Source organism: Oncorhynchus keta, chromosome 1, assembly GCF_023373465.1.
Source record: "Oncorhynchus keta strain PuntledgeMale-10-30-2019 chromosome 1, Oket_V2, whole genome shotgun sequence".
Lineage (NCBI taxonomy): Eukaryota > Metazoa > Chordata > Actinopteri > Salmoniformes > Salmonidae > Oncorhynchus > Oncorhynchus keta.
Genome location: NC_068421.1, coordinates 39492597 through 39514964, shown reverse-complemented (window position 1 = coordinate 39514964; position 22368 = coordinate 39492597). Strand labels below are relative to the sequence as shown.

At 43.6% G+C, this 22368-nt stretch overlaps 1 protein-coding gene across 1 annotated transcript in view; it reads left to right on the top strand.

The window, feature by feature from the left end:
* The window catches only part of LOC118384755 (immunoglobulin superfamily member 11-like), a 119507-nt gene that overhangs the window by 91468 nt on the left and 5671 nt on the right, over positions 1-22368 (top strand). The window contains exons 2-6 of the mRNA XM_035771496.2: positions 2004-2167; positions 11685-11892; positions 12310-12465; positions 15090-15212; positions 19968-20115. Of these exons, the coding sequence (XP_035627389.2) occupies positions 2004-2167; positions 11685-11892; positions 12310-12465; positions 15090-15212; positions 19968-20115 (799 nt within the window). The remainder of the gene's footprint in view (positions 1-2003; positions 2168-11684; positions 11893-12309; positions 12466-15089; positions 15213-19967; positions 20116-22368) is intronic.

Sequence of the window (22368 nt, the reverse complement as noted above, 5' to 3'; positions counted from 1 at the left end):
ATTGGAGTTTCTCAGTGTTATGGGGACACTGCCCTGTGTTGGGTGCCGTCTTTTGGATGGGACGTTTAAAGAGTGTCCTGACTCTCTGAGGTCATTAAAGATCCCATGGCACTTATCGTAAGAGTAGGGGTGTTAACCCCGGTGTCCTGGCTAAATTCCCAATCTGGCCCTCTAATAATCCCCAGTTTACAATTGGCTCATTCATCCCCCCTCCTCTCCCCTGTAACTATTCCCCAGGTTGTTGCTGCAAATGAGAACGTGTTCTCAGTCAATTTACCTGGTAAAATAACGGATAAATAAAAAAATTAGAGATGAATAGACTGACCATTAAAATTACTGACAGTGACCTTTTTAGGTTATTTCTAAACTTTCTCAGATTTGACCTGAAAGACAATAATAACCTGACAGCCACAATGTAAAGTAGAAGCAAAGCTTGAGAGCAATTGAGTGGCACTTTCAAACAGTCCTACCTTTAAACACTTTAGTCTCTATTCCATTGGGTTTAAAGTCCCAATGCAGGCATTTTTTAAAATCTAAATATCAAATCATTTCTGGGTAACAATTTAGTACCTTTCTCTAATAGTTTTCCCTTAAAATGGTCAAAAATAACAACAAATAATTTCTCAAGTAGAACTTTTGCTGGAACTGGTGTGAGTGGGAAATTAAAAACTAGCTGTTACTGGCAGAGAGGATTGGAACTCTTTGTTATTGGTTTATTCAAACTTATACCAGGCAAGCAAAAATCCTTTCAGTACATGAAAACCTGCTGATTTATAACGTCCTGTGTAGAGGATCTTTTCAACCAGAAATGATCAGGAAATAACTCTGCTACAATTTTTTCACACTTTTACAGTGTTAGTTTCAGCAGATGTACTATATGATACAAAACAAAGGAAAAACACTTTTTTACTGCAATGAGCCTTTAAAACTCTGTTGCTAGCCTGTGTGGTACACTGTCTCTCAAGACGTGCTCACTGAGATTCTCGTGTGTCTCTCCTGCTGGAGCTTGGGCTCCAGGCTGAAGTGTGCTTGCCAGAGGAACAACGTGTAGGAAGTGGTTCTAGTCAGACAAGGAAGGAGCAACGTGTCAGTGAAAATAACGTGGCAGCTGGCTACATGCATACTCCTACCTATACAATTGGTTTATGTCAGCATCATCATCCTGCATTATGGTAGACAAGGACTCAGGACATGCCAAATTTCTCTAAGTTGATTATGGGCATTGTGTTCCTCACTATGTCCAGATAAGATTACTCCCACCGGGCCTTGAACATAGATAGATACATTTTACGGAAGGATGTAACCCAATTGAGGCTTTAATAAGTTTAGCGGCTCCAGAAATAGGTTGTTGTACACCCCCCCCCATCTATCTATTTCATGACAGCTAAACAGGATACCGATTGGTTCATTTGGGATGATAGGAAACCGATCCTACTGTTCGTGTAGATAGAAAGTTGGTGGCCTATAGAGGGTCGGCAAAAGTACACGTGATATAGTCATTAGTATTCCTGCTTTTCTTGTATATATTTAGTTTGTACATATTTTTTGTGATATTTCAAAATAGACTTGGAGAACATTTTAAAAGAGTAGCTTTGATATGACATTGTGTTTATTTTGCTGTGCAGATGGAAATGTTGAGACAGGGTTGAGTATAACGTTGTGCCATTAGATTAAACGTGACCTTTCGGTTTGAAATTTACTGCATATCCATTTAGATTATGCTGGAACTTTACTCTTCAACCATAGGAGATTTGAGAAACAATTATTGGACTGATAGAGTGACTGAAGTACTTTCTGCCCATGATTCACCAATAACTCCAAGAGCAGGGATCTCAGTGATCTCTAGTCTAAATGAGTTAATCTTACTTTTAGGCTATATCAAAACAAAAGCATTTAAATGTTTTTCGAGTATGACTTGCTGTTAAATATTTCAGATACAGGAAATGTCTCTCAGAAATCTCTCTCCACCCACTAAATCTCTCTCTGTATGTTTTTCTCTGTAGTGAGCGTGAGGGCGTTGGATGTCACAGTGACCCAGAGCAGCATCCAGGTAGCTCGCGGCCAGGCGGCCATCTTGCCCTGCTCCTTCTCCACCAGTGCTGCCCTCAACAACCTCAACATTATCTGGATGGTCATCCCGCTGTCTAATGCCAACCAGCCCGAACAGGTAAACCTCCTCTAAACATGTTTATGTGATCTGCGTAGACTGTGTGCCTCAAAACCGTGTTATCCCTCTGAGCTAAAGCCTAGGCATCAGCTGTTGAAAGCTAAACCTCTTCAGGTTACCAGCCCATACACCACCATCACATCCTTCTCCACAGTCCCATACACCTACGCCCTCTCCCTAACCAACAAAATCTCTCAACACAACTTTATTGACACGCCTGACTGGTCACCTTAATGAGGATTTGTGAATATACTGTACTGTTTTCCCATGGGACCCACATGCGTCACACTCAAGACAACAATCACACTGCATGCATCTGTGCCAGGCCACCCGGGTATTGTAGTGTTTGGAGCGTGGCGTACGGCACAAACAGCACACGCCTGGCACACCAGACTAGTCCCTGTGAACATGAAGCATGTGCAGACTCTATCTATAGCCAAGCCAGAACCGGATGTAAGCGGCTGCTCCTGTATGCCCAAAGAAGGTCGCTGTTGTGTTGTAAGGCCATGAAACAAAGCACGCAGGTTTCTCCTGGCCCTTTGATTCAGTCTGATTTCCTCTCATCTGCAGCTGCAGGCGTCACAACCTCACCTGCCTCCAACACGTTTAACCTCATCCACATAACATAATAATCTTATGCACTAATTAACCTGGAGCAGCTGTTCTCGCCACACACACAGGCACACATGCACACACGCACTCAGATAAACACACGGATGAGTGGGAGCACGCACACACACAATCAGGCAGACAAGCACACACATGCGTGGACACACACCACACACACACATGCACAATGAGAAGTAATAACAGGGGTGTAACTTTGGTTTTAGAAGTGGGGGGGACATAATTATATGTATTTATTTATCCAGTCAGATAAACACTCCAAACAGCCTACCCGAGCAGCCACTTTAATGTTAGTGGTGGCTGTTTAACAGTCTGATGGCCTTGAGATAGAAGCTGTTTTTCAGTCTCTCGGTCCCTGCTTTGATGCACCTGTACTGACCTCGCCTTCTGGATGATAGCGGGGTGAACAGGCAGTGGCTCGGGTGGTTGTTGTCCTTGATGATCTTTATGGCCTTCCTGTGACATCGGGTGGTGTAGGTGTCCTGGAGGGCAGGTAGTTTGCCCCCGGTGATGCGTTGTGCAGACCTCACTACCCTCTGGAGAGCCTTACGGTTGTGGGCGGAGCAGTTGCCGTACCAGGCGGTGATACAGCCCGACAGGATGCTCTCGATTGTGCATTTGTAGAAGTTTGTGAGTGCTTTTGGTGACAAGCCGAATTTCTTCAGCCTCCTGAGGTTGAAGAGGCACTGCTGCGCCTTCTTCACGACGCTGTCTGTGTGGGTGGACCAATTCAGTTTGTCCGTGATGTGTACGCCGAGAAACTTAAAACTTACTACCCTCTCCACTACTGTCCCATCAATGAGGATAGGGGGGTGCTCTCTCTGCTGTTTCCTGAAGTCCACAATCATCTCCTTTGTTTTGTTGACATTGAGTGTGAGGTTATTTTCCTGACACCATACTCCGAGGGCCCTCACCCTGTAGGCCGTCTCGTCGTTGTTGGTAATCAAGCCTACCACTGTAGTGTTGTCCGCAAACTTGATGATTGAGTTGTAGGCGTGCATGGCCACGCAGTCATGGGTGAACAGGTAGTACAGGAGAGGGCTCAGAACACACCCTTGTGGGGCCCCAGTGTTGAGGATCAGCGGGGTGGAGATGTTGTTACCTACCCTCACCACCTGGGGGCGACCCGTCAGGAAGTCCAGTACCCAGTTGCACATGGCGGGGTCGAGACCCAGGGTCTCGAGCTTGATGACGAGTTTGGAGGGTACTATGGTGTTAAATGCTGAGCTGTAGTCGATGAACAGCATTCTCACATAGGTATTCCTCTTGTCCAGATGGGTTAGGGCAGTGTGCATTGTAGTTGAGATTGCATTGTCTGTGGACCTATTTGGGCGGTAAGCAAATTGGAGTGGGTCTAGGGTGTCAGGTAGGGTGGAGGTGATATGGTCCTTGACTAGTCTCTCAAAGCACTTCATGATGACGGACGTGAATGCTACGGGGCGGTATTCGTTTAGCTCAGTTACCTTAGCTTTCTTGGGAACAGGGACAATGGTGGCCCTCTTGAAGCATGTGGGAACAGCAGACTGGGATAAGGATTGATTGAATATGTCCGTAAACACACCAGCCAGCTGGTCTGCGCATGCTCTGAGGACGCGGCTGGGGATGCCGTCTTGGTCTGTAGCCTTGCGAGGGTTAACACGTTTAAATGTTTTCCTCACGTCGGCTGCAGTGAAGGAGAGTCCGCAGGTTTTGGGTGCGGGCCGTGTCAGTGGCACTGTATTGTCCTCAAAGCGGGCAAAAAAGTGATTTAGTCTGCCTGGGAGCAAGACATCCTGGTCCGTGACAGGCTGGTTTTCTTTTTGTAATCCGTGATTGACTGTAGACCCTGCCACATACCTCTTGTGTCTGAGCCGTTGAATTGTGACTCTACTTTGTCTCTATACTGACGCTTAGCTTGTTTGATTGCCTTGCAGAGGGAATAGCTACACTGTTTGTATTCGGTCATGTTTCCGGTCACCTTCCCTGGTGAAATGCAGGGGTTCGCTCTTTCAGTTTCACCCGAATGCTGCCATCAATCCACGGTTTCTGGTTTGGGAATGTTTTAATCGTTGCTTTCTAATGAACTCGCTCACCGAATCAGCGTATTCGTCAATGTTGTTGTTGGACGCAATGCGGAACATATCCCAGTCCGCGTGATCGAAGCAGTCGTGAATCGTGGAATCAGATTGGTCGGAGCAGCGTTGAACAGACCTGAGCGCGGGAGCTTCTTGTTGAAGTTTCTGTTTGTAGGCAGGGAGCAACAAAATGGAGTTGTGGTCAGCATTTCCGAAAGGAGGGTGGGGGAGGGCCTTATTTGCGCTGCGGAAGTTAGAATAGCAATGATCCAAGGTTTTACCAGCCCTGGTTGCGCAATCGATATGCTGATACAATTTAGGGAGTCTTGTTTTCAGATTAGCCTTGTTAAAATCCCCAGCTACAATGAATGTAGCCTCAGGATATGTGGTCTCCAGTTTGCAAAGAGTCAAATAAAGTTTGTTCAGGGCCATCGATGTGTCTGCTTGGGGGGGAATATATACGTCTGTGATTATAATCAAAGAGAATTCCCTTAGATAATGCGGACGACATTTGATTGTGAGGAATTCTAAGTCGGGTGAACAGAAAGACTTGACTTCCTGTATGTTGTTGTGACCACACCACGTCTCGTTAATCATAAGGCATACGCCCCCGCCCCTCTTCTTACCAGAAAGATGTTTGTTTCTGTCGGCGCGATGCGTGAAGAAACCAGCTGGCTGCACAAATTCCGTTAGCGTCTCTCGAGTGAGCCATGTTTCCGTGAAGCAAAGAACGTTACAGTCTCTGATGTCCCTCTGGAATGCCACCCTTTCTCGGATTTCATCAACCTTGTTGTCAAGAGACTGGACATTGGCGAGTAGTATGCTAGGGAGCGGTGCGCGATGTGCCCGTCTCCGGAGCCTGACCAGAAGACCGCTTCGTTTCCCTCTTTTACGACGTCTTTGTTTTGGGTCGCAGGCTGGGATCCATTCCGTTGTCCTGGGTGAAAGGCAGAACACAGGATCCGCTTCGCGAAAGTCATATTCCTGGTCGTACTGATGGTGTGTCGACGTTGTTCTTATATTCAGTAGTTCTTCCCGACTGCATGTAATGAAACCTAAGATGACCTGGGGTACCAATGTAAGAAATAACACGTACAAAAACAAAAATCTGCATAGTTTCCTAGGAACGCGAAGCGAGGCGGCCATCTCTGTCGGCGCCGGAAGTAGAATGTGTGGGTGGTGAAAGTTGCGCCCTTGAGTAATAAATACACACACACACACACACACACACACACACACACACACACACACACACACACACACACACACACACACACACACACACACACACACACACACAAACATACATACTGTACTTCGAGGTGCATTCAACTGAAAAATACTTATCCAAATGTGCACACGTGCACACACATGCACCGTGCTCACACACCACACCTACACACAAGGTTGCACTGCACAGGTATCTACATGCACACACACACACACACGCAGAGGCTGTTTTGACACAGTCAAACGCACAGATGGAGAGTGAATTGCTAACGTCGAGCAATTGGCTGCCTTAACCTCCTTCACGCCTGCCTGAGCACCCTTTTGGTGTAAACGGCGAGGCTCGGGAAACATTGTGTCTGGATGATTCTAGCAGGAAGGAATTATTCCACCACGTAGTCTCAGAGGAGTACAGATGTGCCGTGTGTGTATATGTGTGTGTGTGCGCGCCACTTCAGGCTTTCAGGCACCACTACACCAGGATGAAGACAGAGTCAGCTCTAGGCTAGAACGACAACACCTCATCAGAGCTACAGTACAGTACATTATAGAAGGCACCTACACTCATCAACTTGGGTGAAGTAGTTTGAGTGCAGCACAAGCGTGTACAATTGTCCACCTGTTACAATAGATTGGTTCAAAACATGGGTCAATACCAGTAGAATAACCAGTTGTAATTACCCGGTAACACGCTAATAAATGCATACAATTATGACCACTTCACTTTGGTAAGTACTGGGTCAGTGTCTGTAGTTGACATGCATATTAAAGGGTAGTTGCAGAAGTTATTCCCTAAGAGTAATCGTGGAATAGTACCAGTGATATAAAGTAATGCTGTTAACCATAACAACATTTCGTACGGGTGAGTCAGTGAATGCTTCAAAATAGAGAAACTTTGCCATTGTTCCCAGTTCTATCACAAGCGTGCCAGCACTGCTTCTTCCTGTTGTCTGGTGGGCTGTCTGAAAGGTTCACTGTGGTTTGAGTGTACACCGCTGCCAGTGTCGCGACAGCGCAAGGCGACTCTGTAGGAAATGGCTGTCGTGAAGGATTATGGTTCGAGCCGTACACACCGTGGATCATTTCTGAAATGAGCTCATGAATGTAAGTTTATGACGCTCGCATCATTTTTTAAAATTGAAAATAGGCCACAATGAAAAGTGTACAGTCATTTAAAGTCCAAAGTTATGTCACGTGTGAAGTTTGATCACAGTGTTCCATTTTATATGATATAAAAATGATATGATTTATATTAATTTATTTGATAACTCTTTCGAAAAGAACCACAGGAGTGTTATCACTGGAAATGTCAGGCCTCGTGGGACCCCAAATTTGAGCAAATGCCGAGTCTTTTGGGCGTCATTATTCTAATGTTGGGACCGGTATCCATTGTATGGACTGAAAGGAAGCCTTTACAATGCACACTAACTCTTCCTTTCCTCACGTACCAGACATACGCCTATGCATACTTGTTTGTTTTATTAGCGCAGACTCTTTCTGACTGCTTCGTGTATTTGGTATCTTTTAAGACCGTCCCTGAGGTCATGAATAAGATGTAAATAAGTTGTTGATAGAGTTTCGTTCACCAAGCAACATCAGCCGGGCTCCTCAAAGACTCAACACGTAGCAACCATCAACCTTTTAGGCTGGCTGACTGACGATCATATCCCTCTGCTCACTTCGCAAAGAGAGCTCTTCTAATTCTTCTGTTTGTTTACTCTAATCTTCCATGTTTAGCCTCAGATCAAAAGGGCAGTCTGCAGTAGCTACATATACTTTGGGACGGATACAGTGGATACAGACCCTTTGCCTTTTTCCACATTTTGTTAGGTTACAGCCTTACTCTGAAAGTGATTACATGTTTTCCTCATCAACCTACAGTGGATTGTACTTTAAAAGATGCAGCGTACTGCAGCACAGCTTGCATGGTGCCGCAGAAATCTGTGGCACGTTATTTAAGTGTCAGACATTTTTACCATTAATGCTTGTTAGTGCTAGTTTGACCACCAGAGGACATAATTGAGAAGGCAGTTGATAGCCTTCAATAGTGGCTGTACTACTTTTTTGTAAGAACATAGTATATGGGTTGTACACACAATACCCCATAATGACAAAGCAAAGACTAGTTTTTAAATTGTTTTTGCTAATTTATTAATAATAGAAAACTGAAATATCACATTTACATAAGTATTCAGACCCTTTACTCAGTACATTTGTTGAAGCACCTTTGTCAGCGATTACAGCCTCGAGTCTTCCTGGGTATGACGCTACTAGCATGGCACACCTGCATTTGGGGAGTTTCTCCCATTCTTCTTTGCAGATCCTCTCAAGCTTTGTCAGGTTGGATGGGGAGCGTGGCTGAACAGCTATTTTTAGGTCTCTCCAGAGATGTTAGATTGGGTTCAAGTTCGGGCTCTGGCTGGGCCACTCAAGGACATTCAGAGACTTGTCCCAAAGTCACTCCTGTGTTGTCTTGGCTGTGTGCTTTGGATCATTGTCACGTTGGAAGGTGAACCTTCGCCCCAGTCTGAGGTCCTGTTCGCTCTGGAGCAGATTTTCATCAATGATCTCTCTGTACTTTGCTCAGTTCGTCTTTGCCTCAATCCTGACTAGTCTCCCAGTCCCTGCCGCTGAAAAATATCCCCACAACATGATGCTGCCACCACCATTCTTCACTGTAGGGATGGTGCCAGGTTTCCTCCAGAAGTGACGCTTGACATTCAGGCCAAAGAGTTCAATCTTGGTTTCCTCAGACCAGAGAATCTTGTTTCGGGTTGTCATGTGCTTTTACTGAGGAGTGGCTTCTGTCTGACCACTCTACAATAAAGGCCTAATTGGTGGAGTGCTGCAGAGATGGTTGTCCTTCTGAAAGGGTCTCCCATCCCCACAGAGGAACTCTAGAGCTCTGTCAGAGAGACATTCGGGTTCTTGGTCACCTCCCTGACCAAGGCCCTTCTCCCCTGATTGCTCAGTTTGGCCGAGCGGTCAGCTGTAGGAAGTGACTTGGTGGTTCCAAACTTATTCCATTTAAGAATGGAGGCCGATGTGTTCTTGCGGGCCTTCAATGCTGCAGAAATGTTTTGGTACCCTTCCCCAGATCTGTGCCTTGGCACAATCCTGTCTCTACGGACATGCACTGACATGCACTGTCATCTGTGGGACCTTATAAAGACCGGTGTGTGCCTTTCCAAATCATTTACCACAGGTGGACTCCAATCAAGTTTTATAAACATCTCATGGATGATCAATGGAAACAGGATGCACCTGAGCTCAATTTCGAGTCTTATACTGTAGCAAAGGGTCTGAATACTTATGTAAATATGGTATTTCTGGTTTTAATACATTTGTAAAATGTCTAAAATCGATTTGAATTATGGGGTACTGTGTGTAGATTGCTAAGGAAATTGTTTTATTTAATCTATTTGAGAATAAGGCTGTAACGTAACAAAATGTGGAAAATGTCTTTCCGACGTCACTGTATATACCGATTGATTCTTGTAGAATATAACTTAAATGCCTCATGAGCTTAGTTCAACTGTCGTACTTCATTGGGACTCAAAATACAGTAGAAGCTTGCTTTACTCCAATGTTTGTAAACAAAGTAAATGTAAACAAACACTATATAGCCTCAAAATATGGTTTAAAACTATACATTTGATATCATGGATGGTCGGTACTTGCATCTATAGCTCTGTCTATGAATTTGAGAGTGGTTACATTTCTTTAGCCCCATCCCTCAGTTTTTAATGCGAAACAGTGGTGAGGAGGGCGCTTTGTTATTGTTTCAACTGCTGCTTCCCGCTTTAAGCCCGATTTGCGTGCAGACGGTGAGGCCTGGTGGGTAGAGCCTTGGAAATTCAGCTGTCCATTCTCCTTTACTCCCTAATAAACCACTGCTGTATCCTGATGCTGGGTTTTATAGGAGGTATAGGAGATGATCCAGACCAGGTTCGTACACCAGGATCCTGTTCACTAGGCACAAAATGGAAGAAAATGGGCCGATACTATCTGAACTTGCCCAATGAGAAACGCTTGTTTTCAACATTTTGCAACGTTTTGCCCGAATGAATACAACCCATGTCATGGCTGATGAGAATGTTTGGAGCGGGGGTTGTTCATTGGTTTACAGGGAGATAGCAAGAGGAATATGGCAGTGGACATGGTCTTTGGGTCCATGCCAGTTCTTACTAGGGATCACTGCCATTTGCACACTGGAGCGTACAGCGCTCAGGAAACTGCGGCGCCGCAATTTACATGCAGCTAAGCATCCGGTTGGAGGGAGGGATACAGGAAGGGATGGATGGAGGAAGGGAGAGGGGAGAACATCACGCAGCGTTACTGAGATGGCTCTGTGAATCCCTGGGTCCTTTGAACAGGACAGTTCAATGGGTGTTCTTTCAAACACAGCTGAATAGCCTCCCTGATTCCCCAGCATGCTTTTGTGTGCCTGGCTGAAGGTTTAGGTGTTTTTATTTATTTAGAATGTGCGCACAAATGGCTGCTTCTATCAGAGTTCAAAGCAACAAAAAGCTTTTGAACACCTCCGACTCTCAAACCTGCAGCTTGGAAGAGCTCAAATCAACAGGTTTCATTTCAATAGTACTTGTATTTTTCTGGATGTTTTTCCACTTTGGCATCACTTTACTGAGGAGAAATTGCATTGCAGATGAATTGACCATGTCAATGGGGCTATAGGCTTCTTCATATTGTTACCATAGTTACCATAGTTTGGTGTTTCAGTTCCTTGTTGTGTGTGATGGAAACAGTATGTTGACTATTGAGCTGTGTGTGCCCCTCTTGTTGCTCACAATTTTAAAGCTTGTAAGCTGCTCTTGAATTCATGCTTGTTGTAATGTAACATACTTGTATAGTTCAGGATATTTTTAAATTATCATATTCTGTGTGTTATCATTCAAGAACATCTATGTTATCCATGGATGGACCACCTTCCATCCTTTCAGTTGTCAAGTGATGCTTCAGTATATACTGCAACACTAGGTCGCCCTCTTGTGACTGTTTGTTGCACCTGCACCCTTCAGTATCCAGAATCCTCATCCACTCACTTGCCTGGCTGTTGATTCTCTGTTGTTTGGTTTTTATTTAACTGTGGGATGAAGTATTGCATTTTAATTAACTTAATTAAACATTGCTTGTTGAATTATCTCTAGTGTGTAGCAGAGAAAGGTTTTTGATGAACTTTCTACGATTACATTTAACCTCAGTTGATTGTTTTTCCATTAACATTTAAGATATCGTCATACCCTTTATTTCCCCAAAATTAATCAATTCATTATGTTTGTACCCCAATATAAAGATCTGCATCAATTGACATCTAGGTAATGCACTTTCCCCTGCTGACCCAGGATGCACACAGTTGGCCACAGTTTCACGAACTCGCATCCGGATGTACAGTGGACAGAAAATCTCTGATGTTCCATTGAAATAGAAGTGGTCATTCGCACATGCTAGAAAAATAACAGAAAGGCCTGCACACTGTACGTTCCTAATGACCAACATTTCGATCCATAGGATCTTTGTTAGGTCAAACTAATGATATTCCATAGAAACGGTGTGAGTGAATCTCTGCCTTTTTGTCTCTCTCATCTCAGGTGATCATCTACCAAGGTGGACAAGTGTTCAGTCTAGCCAACCACTTAAATGGCCGGGTGGGTTTCGTGGCCACCATGCCGAGTACAAGTGCCTCTATCTTCATCAACAACACCCAGCTGTCAGACACGGGGACCTACCAGTGCCTGGTCAACAACCTCCCCGACAGAGGGGGGCGCAACATCGGGGTCATCGGCCTCACCGTGCTGGGTAAAACACACTCTGCTGCATTACAATTACAATTAAGGGGTTGCATACTATGCACATGTAGCCTGGCCACTCTAACTAGACTACAGACCGGGCTACGGTGCATAGCCTACTGTGATTAAATGGATGCATTAAAACTAGGAAGTGTAAACGCATTGCATATTGTAAGAATTCTATTGCATGACATTTATTTTGACAAATGAGTGCGCTTAGCTGGTTTTAAAGATGACTCTTATAGCATGTTGGGACACCATAGTTCTGTATGTGTATACTATTAAGAACAAGACCTGCTTTTGATAGGAGAATCTGTTAAATTACTCAAATGTAACGTAACATGTAAGACCCGATGCCTCTTCAGGAGGATAGGACTTGTCTGTGCTGATTGCTAAGGTACTAACTATCTCCTTTCTGTCTCTCCAGTGCCCCCGTCGGTGCCCTCATGCCGTGTCCAGGGCACGCTGGACGTGGGCGCTGACATCATGCTGATGTGCAGCAGCGAGGAGGGGATCCCCACGCCCAGCTACACCTGGGTGAAACTGGAGTCGCTGCCCAAGCTGCCCCACACCGCCATGCAAGGTATTAAACCCCTGGCCGTGGGCGTGCCCTTTTGCCCCACCTTCGCTGGTAAATCAACAAGTATCTTTGGTAACGTCACCGTGGCTTCCGCCCACCCGACCCCCAACTCTGCCCCTCATGGTGCCAACACCCACCCTGGTCCAGTTCAGGGCTTGCATTCACAAAGCATCTCAGAGTAGTAGTGCTGATATAGGATCAGCTGGTCAACAGTTCCAGTCATTTTATTCATTATGATCTACAAGGCAAACTGATCCTAGATCACCACTCTACTCTGAGACTTTTTTTTCTGAATACGGACCCAGTTTTGTGTGTGTGTGTGAGCCGTGCAGTGGCCTCTCCTCTCTCTCTCCAGCTGTGTCATCACAGCACAGTGTGATTCTTACCGTACTACACTACTGCTCACTTCAACACAAGGCTACCCTCCACAAGAACTAATCGGCTTAGGTTTCCTTCATCACTCCTCCTCCTGCCTGTCTGTGTTGTTTTACACAGTAGATATCAACTGTACCAACACTGCCACCATGATATCTGTCTGCAAAACAGCCCATGTTGCAGAGAAGAGGTTAGGGGTGAAATCTAGGCCAGGAATCTGGATTAAGTGCTTATGTGGTTTGTTCCAAGCTCCTATGGTAGCCTTTTCTTAAAGGCAGTAGTGTAATATAATGTAATACTCCATCAATTATCAGACGTATGAACAACGCCGCTGTAATTTAGTTTATATCAGCAAGGCACAGAAATATAATGTGTATATATATATATAATGTACACCAGCCATTTTACGGTAAGTGATTTGGCGCCCTCTATTGGGTTTTTGCCAGTAGTCCCAGTTACAGTACCATATCCTAAAGCAAGTTGAATAAAGCTGTTATGTAAAGTAACATATCTGCATAATACTAAATAAGATGTGCTCAACAATAATTTCAACTGCCTAAATGATTTTGGTTATTTAAATTATGTAAGTAAATGTATGAATGTTTTGGAACATGTTTACAAGCAAATGGTTACATGAATTATTAGTCCTAAAGGAATTTCATTCATATTTAATCCCAATGTATTTGAATGAGACGTTTTTGTGTCTATTTGTTCTGGGGTTGTGGATGTTGTATCCCCGGTGATGTTTAAACCCCAGACTGGCATAGTTTGTGTTTAAACCCCAGACTGGCATGGTTTGTGTTTAAACCCCAGACTGGCATGGTTTGTGTTTAAACCCCAGACTGGCATGGTTTGTGTTTAAACCCCAGACTGGCATGGTTTGTGTTTAAACCCCAGACTGGCATGGTTTGTGTTTAAACCCCAGACTGGCATGGTTTGTGTTTAAACCCCAGACTGGCATGGTTTGTGTTTAAACCCCAGACTGGCATGGTTTGTGTTTAAACCCCAGACTGGCATGGTTTGTGTTTAAACCCCAGACTGGCATGGTTTGTGGCATGGTTTGTGTTTAAACCCCAGACTGGCATGGTTTGTGTTTTAACCCCAGACTGGCATGGTTTGTGTTTTAACTCCAGACTGGCATGGTTTGTGTTTAAACCCCAGACTGGCATGGTTTGTGTTTAAACCCCAGACTGGCATGGTTTGTGTTTAAACCCCAGACTGGCATGGTTTGTGTTTAAACCCCAGACTGGCATGGTTTGTGTTTAAACCCCAGACTGGCATGGTTTGTGTTTAAACCCCAGACTGGCATGGTTTGTGTTTTACCCAAGACTGGCATGGTTTGTGTTTAAACCCCAGACTGGCATGGTTTGTGTTTTAACCCCAGACTGGCATGGTTTGTGTTTTAACCCCAGACTGGCATGGTTTGTGTTTAAACCCCAGACTGGCATGGTTTGTGTTTAAACCCCAGACTGGCATGGTTTGTGTTTAAACCCCAGACTGGCATGGTTTGTGTTTAAACCCCAGACTGGCATGGTTTGTGTTTAAACCCCAGACTGGCATGGTTTGTGTTTAAACCCCAGACTGGCATGGTTTGTGTTTAAACCCCAGACTGGCATGGTTTGTGTTTAAACCCCAGACTGGCATGGTTTGTGTTTAAACCCCAGACGGGCATGGTTTGTGTTTAAACCCCAGACTGGCATGGTTTGTGTTTAAACCCCAGACTGGCATGGTTTGTGTTTTAACCCCAGACTGGCATGGTTTGTGTTTTAACTCCAGACTGGCATGGTTTGTGTTTAAACCCCAGACTGGCATGGTTTGTGTTTAAACCCCAGACTGGCATGGTTTGTGTTTAAACCCCAGACTGGCATGGTTTGTGTTTAAACCCCAGACTGGCATGGTTTGTGTTTTAACTCCAGACTGGCATGGTTTGTGTTTAAACCCCAGACTGGCATGGTTTGTGTTTAAACCCCAGACTGGCATGGTTTGTGTTTAAACCCCAGACTGGCATGGTTTGTGTTTAAACCCCAGACTGGCATGGTTTGTGTTTAAACCCCAGACTGGCATGGTTTGTGTTTAAACCCCAGACTGGCATGGTTTGTGTTTAAACCCCAGACTGGCATGGTTTGTGTTTAAACCCCAGACTGGCATGGTTTGTGTTTAAACCCCAGACGGGCATGGTTTGTGTTTAAACCCCAGACTGGCATGGTTTGTGTTTTAACCCCAGACTGGCATGGTTTGTGTTTAAACCCCAGACCAGATGCAAGGGACCGTGACACTGAGGAACATCAGTACCAGTACCTCTGGTCTGTACCAGTGTACAGCCTCCAACGCCATCGCCAAGAGCACCTGTCTACTCAACCTGCAGGTTGTGGCACGTAAGTACCCAACATAATGATGACATAAGCAGGGCTTTGTGCAGTACCACTCGAAATAAAACATTTTAAAAAACACTAATCGGAACTTATCTATGTTAAATCCTTGGACCTCACCTTACAAATACTGATTATTTCACTCTGGATATACTCCTCAAGGATTTATTTAGATCAGCTTTAATATTGCAGATAGACTGTGGCTTCTATCAACGTAATTGTCTGCATCATTTCCAATACCCCATATATATTTTTTGTAAATATATACAGTACAAGTCAAAAGTTTGGACACACCTACTCATTCAAGGGTTTTCTACATTGTAGAATAATAGTGAAGACATCAAAACTATGAAATAACATATGGAATCATGTACACTACCGTTCAAAAGTTTGGTGTCACTTAGAAATGTCCTTGTTTTTGAAAGAAAAGCACTTTTTTTTTTGTCCATTAAAATAACATCAAATTGATCCAGAAATACAATGTAGACATGTTAATGTTGTAAATGTCTATTGTAGCTGAAAACGGCTGCTTTTTAATGGAATAGTTATGTAGGCGTACAGAGGCCCACTTTCAACAACCATCATTCCTGTGTTCCAATGGCACGTTGTGTTAGCTAATCCAAGTTGATCATTAGAAAACCCAATAAAACTGGATCTTTAGAATAGTTGAGTATCTGGAGCATCAGCATTTCTGGGTTCGATTACAGGCTCAAAATGGCCAGAAACAAATAACTTTCTTCTGAATCTCGTCAGTCTATTCTTGTTCTGAGAAATGAAGGCTATTCCAGGCAAGAAATTGCCAAGAAACTGAAGCTCTCGTACAACGATGTGTACTACTCCCTTAACTGAACAGCGCAAACTGGCCCTAACCAGAATAGAAAGAGGAGTGGAGTGGGAGGCCCCGGTGCACAGCTGAGCAAGAGGACAAGTACATTGGGGTGTCTAGTTTGAGAAACAGATGCCTCAAAAGTCCTCAACTCGCAGCTTCATTAAATAGTATCTAGAAAACACGAGTCTCAACGTCAACAGTGAAGAGGCGACTCCGGGATGCTGGCCTTCTAGGCAGAGTTGCAAAGAAAAAGCCATGCCTCAGACTGGCCAATACAAAAAAAAAGATTACGATGGGCAAAAGAACACAGACACTGGACAGAGGGACTCTGCCTAGAAGCCAGCAAGCATCCTGGTGTCGCCGCTTTTAGAAGAAAGTTATTTGTTTCTGGCCATTTTGAGCCTGTAATCGAACCCACAAATGCTGATGCTCCAGATACTCAACTAGTCTAAAGAGGCCAGTTATATTCCTTCTTTAATCAGGACAACGGTTTTCAGCTGTGCTAACATAATTGCAAAAGTGTTTTCTAATGATCAATTAGCCTTTTAAAATGATGAACTTGGATTAGCTAACACAACGTGCCATTGGAACACAGGAGTGATGGTTACTGAAAATGGTCCTCTGTACGCCTATGTAGATATCCATTAGAAATCAGCCGTTTCCAGCTACAATACTCATTTACAATGTCTACAATGTCTACACTGTATTTCTGATAAATTTGATGTTATTTTAAATGTGCTTTTCTTACTAAAACAAGGACATTTCTACGTGACCCCAAACAATTGAACGGTAGTGTACTAACCAAAAAGTGTTAAATAAATCAAATCAAAATATATTTTAGATTCTAGATTCTTCAAAGTAGCCAAACTTTGCCTCGATGACAGCTTTACACAATCTTGGCATTCTCTCAACAAGCTTCATCTGGAAGACTTTTCCAACAGTCTTGGAGGGGTTCCCACATGCTGAGTACTTGTTGGCTGCTTGTCCTTCACTTCCCAGTCCAACTCATCCCAAACCATCTCAATTGGGTTGAGGTCGGGTGATTGTGGATGCCAGGTCATCTGATGCAGCACTCATCACTCTCCTTCTTGGTCAAATAGCCCTTACACCGCCTGGAGGTGTGTTGTGTCATTGTCCTGTTGAAAAACAAATGATGCAAACCAGATGGGATGGCGTATTGCTGCAGAATGCTGTGGTAGCCATGCTGGTTAAGTATGCCTTAAATTCTAAATAAATCACTGATTGTCACCAGCAAAGCACCACCACACCATCACACCTCCTCCATGCTTCAAGGTGGGAACTACACATGCAGAGATCATCCATTCACCTACTCTGCGTCTCACAAAGACACAGCGGTTGGAACCAAAAATCTCAAATTTGGATTCATCAGACCTAAGGACAGATTTCCACCGGTCTAATGTCCATTGCTCGTGTTTCTTGACCCAAGCAAGTCTCATCTTCTTATTGGTGTCCTTTAGTAGTGGTTTCTTTGCAGCCTTTTGTTCATGAAGGCCTGATTCATGCAGTCTCTTCTGAACAGCTGCTGTTGAGATGTATCTGCTACTTGAACTCTATGAAGCATTTATTTGGGCTGCAATCTGAGGTGGAGTTCACTTTAAGGAACGTATCCTCTGCAGCAGAGATAACTCTGGGTCTTCCTTTCCTGTGGTGGTCATCATGACAGCCATTTTCACCATAGCGCTTGAAGGTTTTTGCGACTGCCCTGCAAATGTTCTGTATTGACTGACCTGTCTTTAGGTAATGATGGACTGTCTTTTCTCTTTGCTTATTTGAGCTGTTCTTGCCATAATATGGACTTGGTCTTTTACCAAATAGGGCTATCTTCTGTATATCACCCCTACCTCGTCACATCACAACTGATTGGCTCAAACAAGACACGCCTGCTAATTGAAATGCGTTCCATGAAGCTGGCTGAGAGAATGCCAAGAGTGTGCAAAGCTGTCATCAAGGCAAAGGGTGGCTAATTTGAATTATCAAAAATATATTTGGATTTGTTTAACACTTTTTTGGTTACTACATGATTCCATATGTGTTATTTCATAGTTTTGATGTCTTCACTATTAATCTACTGTAATGATGTGCGCTGAGAGTCGGGAAGCAAGTTCAGGGAGTGAGTGTTTTAATAAAATAAACAGAGTATAATACAAAACAAGATCCTCAAACAACACACAGACATGAAACAGAAACAATGACGACTGGGGAAGGAACCAAAGGGAGTGACATATATAGGGCAGGTAATCAAGGAAGTGATGGAGTCCAGGTGAGTCTGACGACGCGCAGGTGTGCGTAACGATGGTGACAGGTCTGCGCCATAACGAGCAGCCTGGTGACCTAGAGGCCTGAGAGGGAGCACACGTGACATCTACAATGTAGAAAATAGTAAATATAACGAAAACCCTTGAATGAGTAGGTGTGTCCAAACTTTTGACTGGTTCTGTATATTTTTTTGTAAATGTTCTCACCATACCACCCCTCCCCTAATTGGAGTAAATTAATGGACAACAATAATTTGTCTTCCACTTCCAGCTTATACTACATACATTTCATGGACAGTAAATTTGACATTAGTTATATTTTGTTTGTTTCTTAGTCCTATCCTTCAGCGACTCCAGGAAAACGTTGTTCCCACGCTCCCCCTCTCCCAATTCCACCCCTGCCAGTGGGTAGTAACACTGTCACCTGAGTTATTATGCTGCTACTGCACTCGCCTGACCATAGACCATCTGGCCGTAGAGTAGTCAGTCGCTGACACCAGTGGCAAGTTTAGTCAGTGGCTCATTTGGGGTTTGTGACTGTCAAGGAGTAAATGGCATGCCACCGGTTGTCACCGTTTGTCACCCGCGGGGCAGCTGTGGCTGTGGTGAGTGCTCTGACAGAGGCACGGGGGGCTGTCTGTATGTCTGTCTGTCTGTCAGGGAGGGGACCCACTGTTAGATCAGTAGAGTGAATCTATAAAATCTTTATCGCCACTCAGCAATCTGTTCAGCTGTCAACAACAACAGCATCATTCTCCCAGCGTATGTTGCAGCATGTATGGTTAAACACCTTCCACTGTACTACTCTCTCTGATCTGTAGAACAAAAGACTGACCTAAACGGCCCTCATAGTGGAAATGGCTAGTATTAATACACATCTGTTGTGGTTTTTAAAGCTCACTAACACATCGTTTTCTGATAACAGCACAATGGTACAGGTATCATAGATATTATGGTTCAGATATTATGCTAAAATTCAAACATCCTAATAGACATCCAAATGAAATCCCACTTCAGTCCAAGTAAATCTTTCCTCCAATCCACTATGGTAGCATAATAGAGCCATTTGCATCCATGGATATATTCAATGTACTGTATTAACATATTAGTGCATGTAGCTTTGTTGGCACAAATGAAAAGTTGCCTGATCAAATAGACAGGGACCGCTGTGTGTATTTAACTCATTAAGAAATATTCACAGACAGCACAAACTCCCTGTGAACACAGCTTTTCTTCTCCATCCCTCCCTCCGTGCTTCCCTCTTCAAAGTGTTTACCTGGGGGGGGATGAGTGAGGACATCATTACAGGTCCTGGAGAACCACGGGGCATTTTGTTGGCGTTCAACCAAAGCTCCTCAATGTTTTATTCATGTCATAATGCAGGGCTTACTCGAGTGGCTTCATGCCACGGATGAATAGGTGTTTGTGCTGAGTTTCAGGAGCAAGCAGTAGCTGTTGTAGAGGCATGACCGATCGTGTGTGATCTAGGTCCCGTTCATTAGGGGAAAACCGAACAAAACGTTATGTATTGTTAAACAAGCGTTTCATATTTGAGAGGTTCAGGTAGTTCATTTTTTTTCTGTTTTGTACTTAATGAACATGACCCCAGGACTTAGTCTCACTCTCTCTCTCTTTCTCCCTCCCCTGGTCCTTCAGCCCAGCCCCAGAGTGTGGGTCTCATAGCTGGCACCATCGCCACGGGCGTGTTGGCTGTCATCATCTGCTCTCTACTGGTGCTGGTGACACTCTTCTACTGGAAGAACAAGAACAAATACGAGGAGGAGGAGATACCTAACGAGATCAGGTGGGTTTTCCATTGACTTCCTGCTTCCTTCCATTTCCCGCACCTCTCTGTCCATCTATAGCAACACACTAGTCTAAACATTAGACTTTGAACTCTGTTCTGGTGCCGTGCATTTGATAGACTATGTAGTCGACACGTGTTGAAAACGGAGATATACTGTGTCTTTGAAATTGGATGATTACCCTTTTGAAGTTAGTTCTATCCAGTTCTATCCATTTGTTAAAGGTGTTCAAACTTTTCTTCATCGCACCCCAATTTGTCATTTCAAATACTATGTGAATTCTCTGTCGCTTGTATTAATGGCCTGCTATTCTTCCTCTAAATGACTTCATAAATCAATTTGAAGATAAATCCTCGTTGAAATGTTTCAGCTCTGAGCGAGTGGGATAACATCTGCCTCATTTGGGTGTTGATAATGTCCTTGAATTTAAATGTGGTCTCAGTGTGGTGCCTCTACACTTAATACCACTGACAATTCAAACAAAATGGAAACACAATGTATCAGGACCAAGCTGTGGAAGTGAATGTCACTCCTCATAGAGTGATACAACGTTTAAACCATATATTTTGTTTTAAATTCCAGTTTTAACCACTTGTCTTTATTTTATTTTGGCCATTCCAATGATTACAACCACTATTCCGACTAATAGGATACCAAGTATTGCATTTATAATATCAAGAAACACAACAAGCCACTGTGGCTCATCTGAGGCCAGAAGTAAATATTATCTCTCTGGCTAATGTAGGTGTGCCAAAACGGTGCCCCATACTGTAGCTGTTTAACTATACATTTGTGAGATAAGTAATGCACATTGCATGTTAATTTAATAGACTGTCTGACTTAAATCCCTTTTGATATCAGAGACATCCACCAATCACCAAAACCAATCCCACTATTTGCAATTATGAGTCCATTTCCGACTAGTGTTTTCATTGACAGCTCAGTCAAACATGGAGAAGACAAAAAAGAAAACCCAGTAGAACGTAAGCTGCAGATGACTTCATAGGGCAAAGACTGAACAGTCAGAATTAGAAGGGAAACCTAATTGTGTATTAAGATGATATTTGGATGTTGCAACACACTTGTTAACGTAAAAGCACCAAATACGTACAGGACCGTTTAAAAGTTTGGGGTCACTTAGAAATGTCCTCGTTTTTGAAAGAAAATCAAGTTTATTTTTGTCCATTAAAATAACATCACACTGATCAGAAATACAGTGTAGACATTGTTAATGTTGTAAATTACTATTGTAGTTGGAAACAGCAGATTTTTAAAAATAGAATATCTACATAAGTGTACAGAGGCCCACTTTCAGCAACCATCACTCCTGTGTTCCAATGGCACGTTGTGTTCGCTAAAAAAAAAAACAATTTTGCAATTATGTTAATACAGCTGAAAGTCCTCAACTGGCAGCTTCATTAAATAGTACCTGCAAAATACCAGTCTCAACGTCAACAGTGAATTGGCAACTCCGGAATGCTGGCCTTCTAGGCAGAGTTGCAAAGAAAGAGACATATCTCAGACTGGCCAATAAAAATAAAAGACTAAGATGGGCAAAAGAACACAGACACAGGACAGAGGAACTCTGCCTAGAAGGCCAGCATCCCGGAGTCGCCTCTTCACTGTTGACGTTGAGACTGGTGTTTTGCGTGTACTATTTAATGAAGCCAGTTGAGGACTTGTCTATTTCTCAAACTAGACACTCTAATGAACTTGTCCTCTTGCTCAGTTGCGCACCTGGGCCTCCCACTCCTTTTTGTATTCTGGTTAGGGCCAGTTTGCTCTGTTCTGTGAAGGGTGTAGTTCACAGTGTTGTACGAGAGCTTCAGTTTCTTGGCAATTTCTCGCATGGAATAGTCTTAATTTCTCAGAACAAGAATAGACTGACGAGTTCCAGAAGAAAGTTCTTTGTTTCTGGCCATTTTGAGCCTGTATTTGAACCCACAAATGCTAATGCTCCAGATACTCAAATAGTCTAATGCCGGACAGTTTTATTGCTTCTTTAAATCAGAACAGTTTTTAGCTGTGCTAACATAATTGCAAAAGGGTTTTCTAATGATCAATTAGCCTTTTAAAATCATTCACTTGGATTAGCTACACAACATGCCATTGGAACACAGGAGTGATGGTTGCTGAAAGTGGGCCTCTGTACACTTATGTAGATATTCCTTTACAAATCTGCCGTTTCCAGCTACAACAGTCATTTAATACATTAACAATGTCGACACTGTATTTCTGATCAATTTGATGTC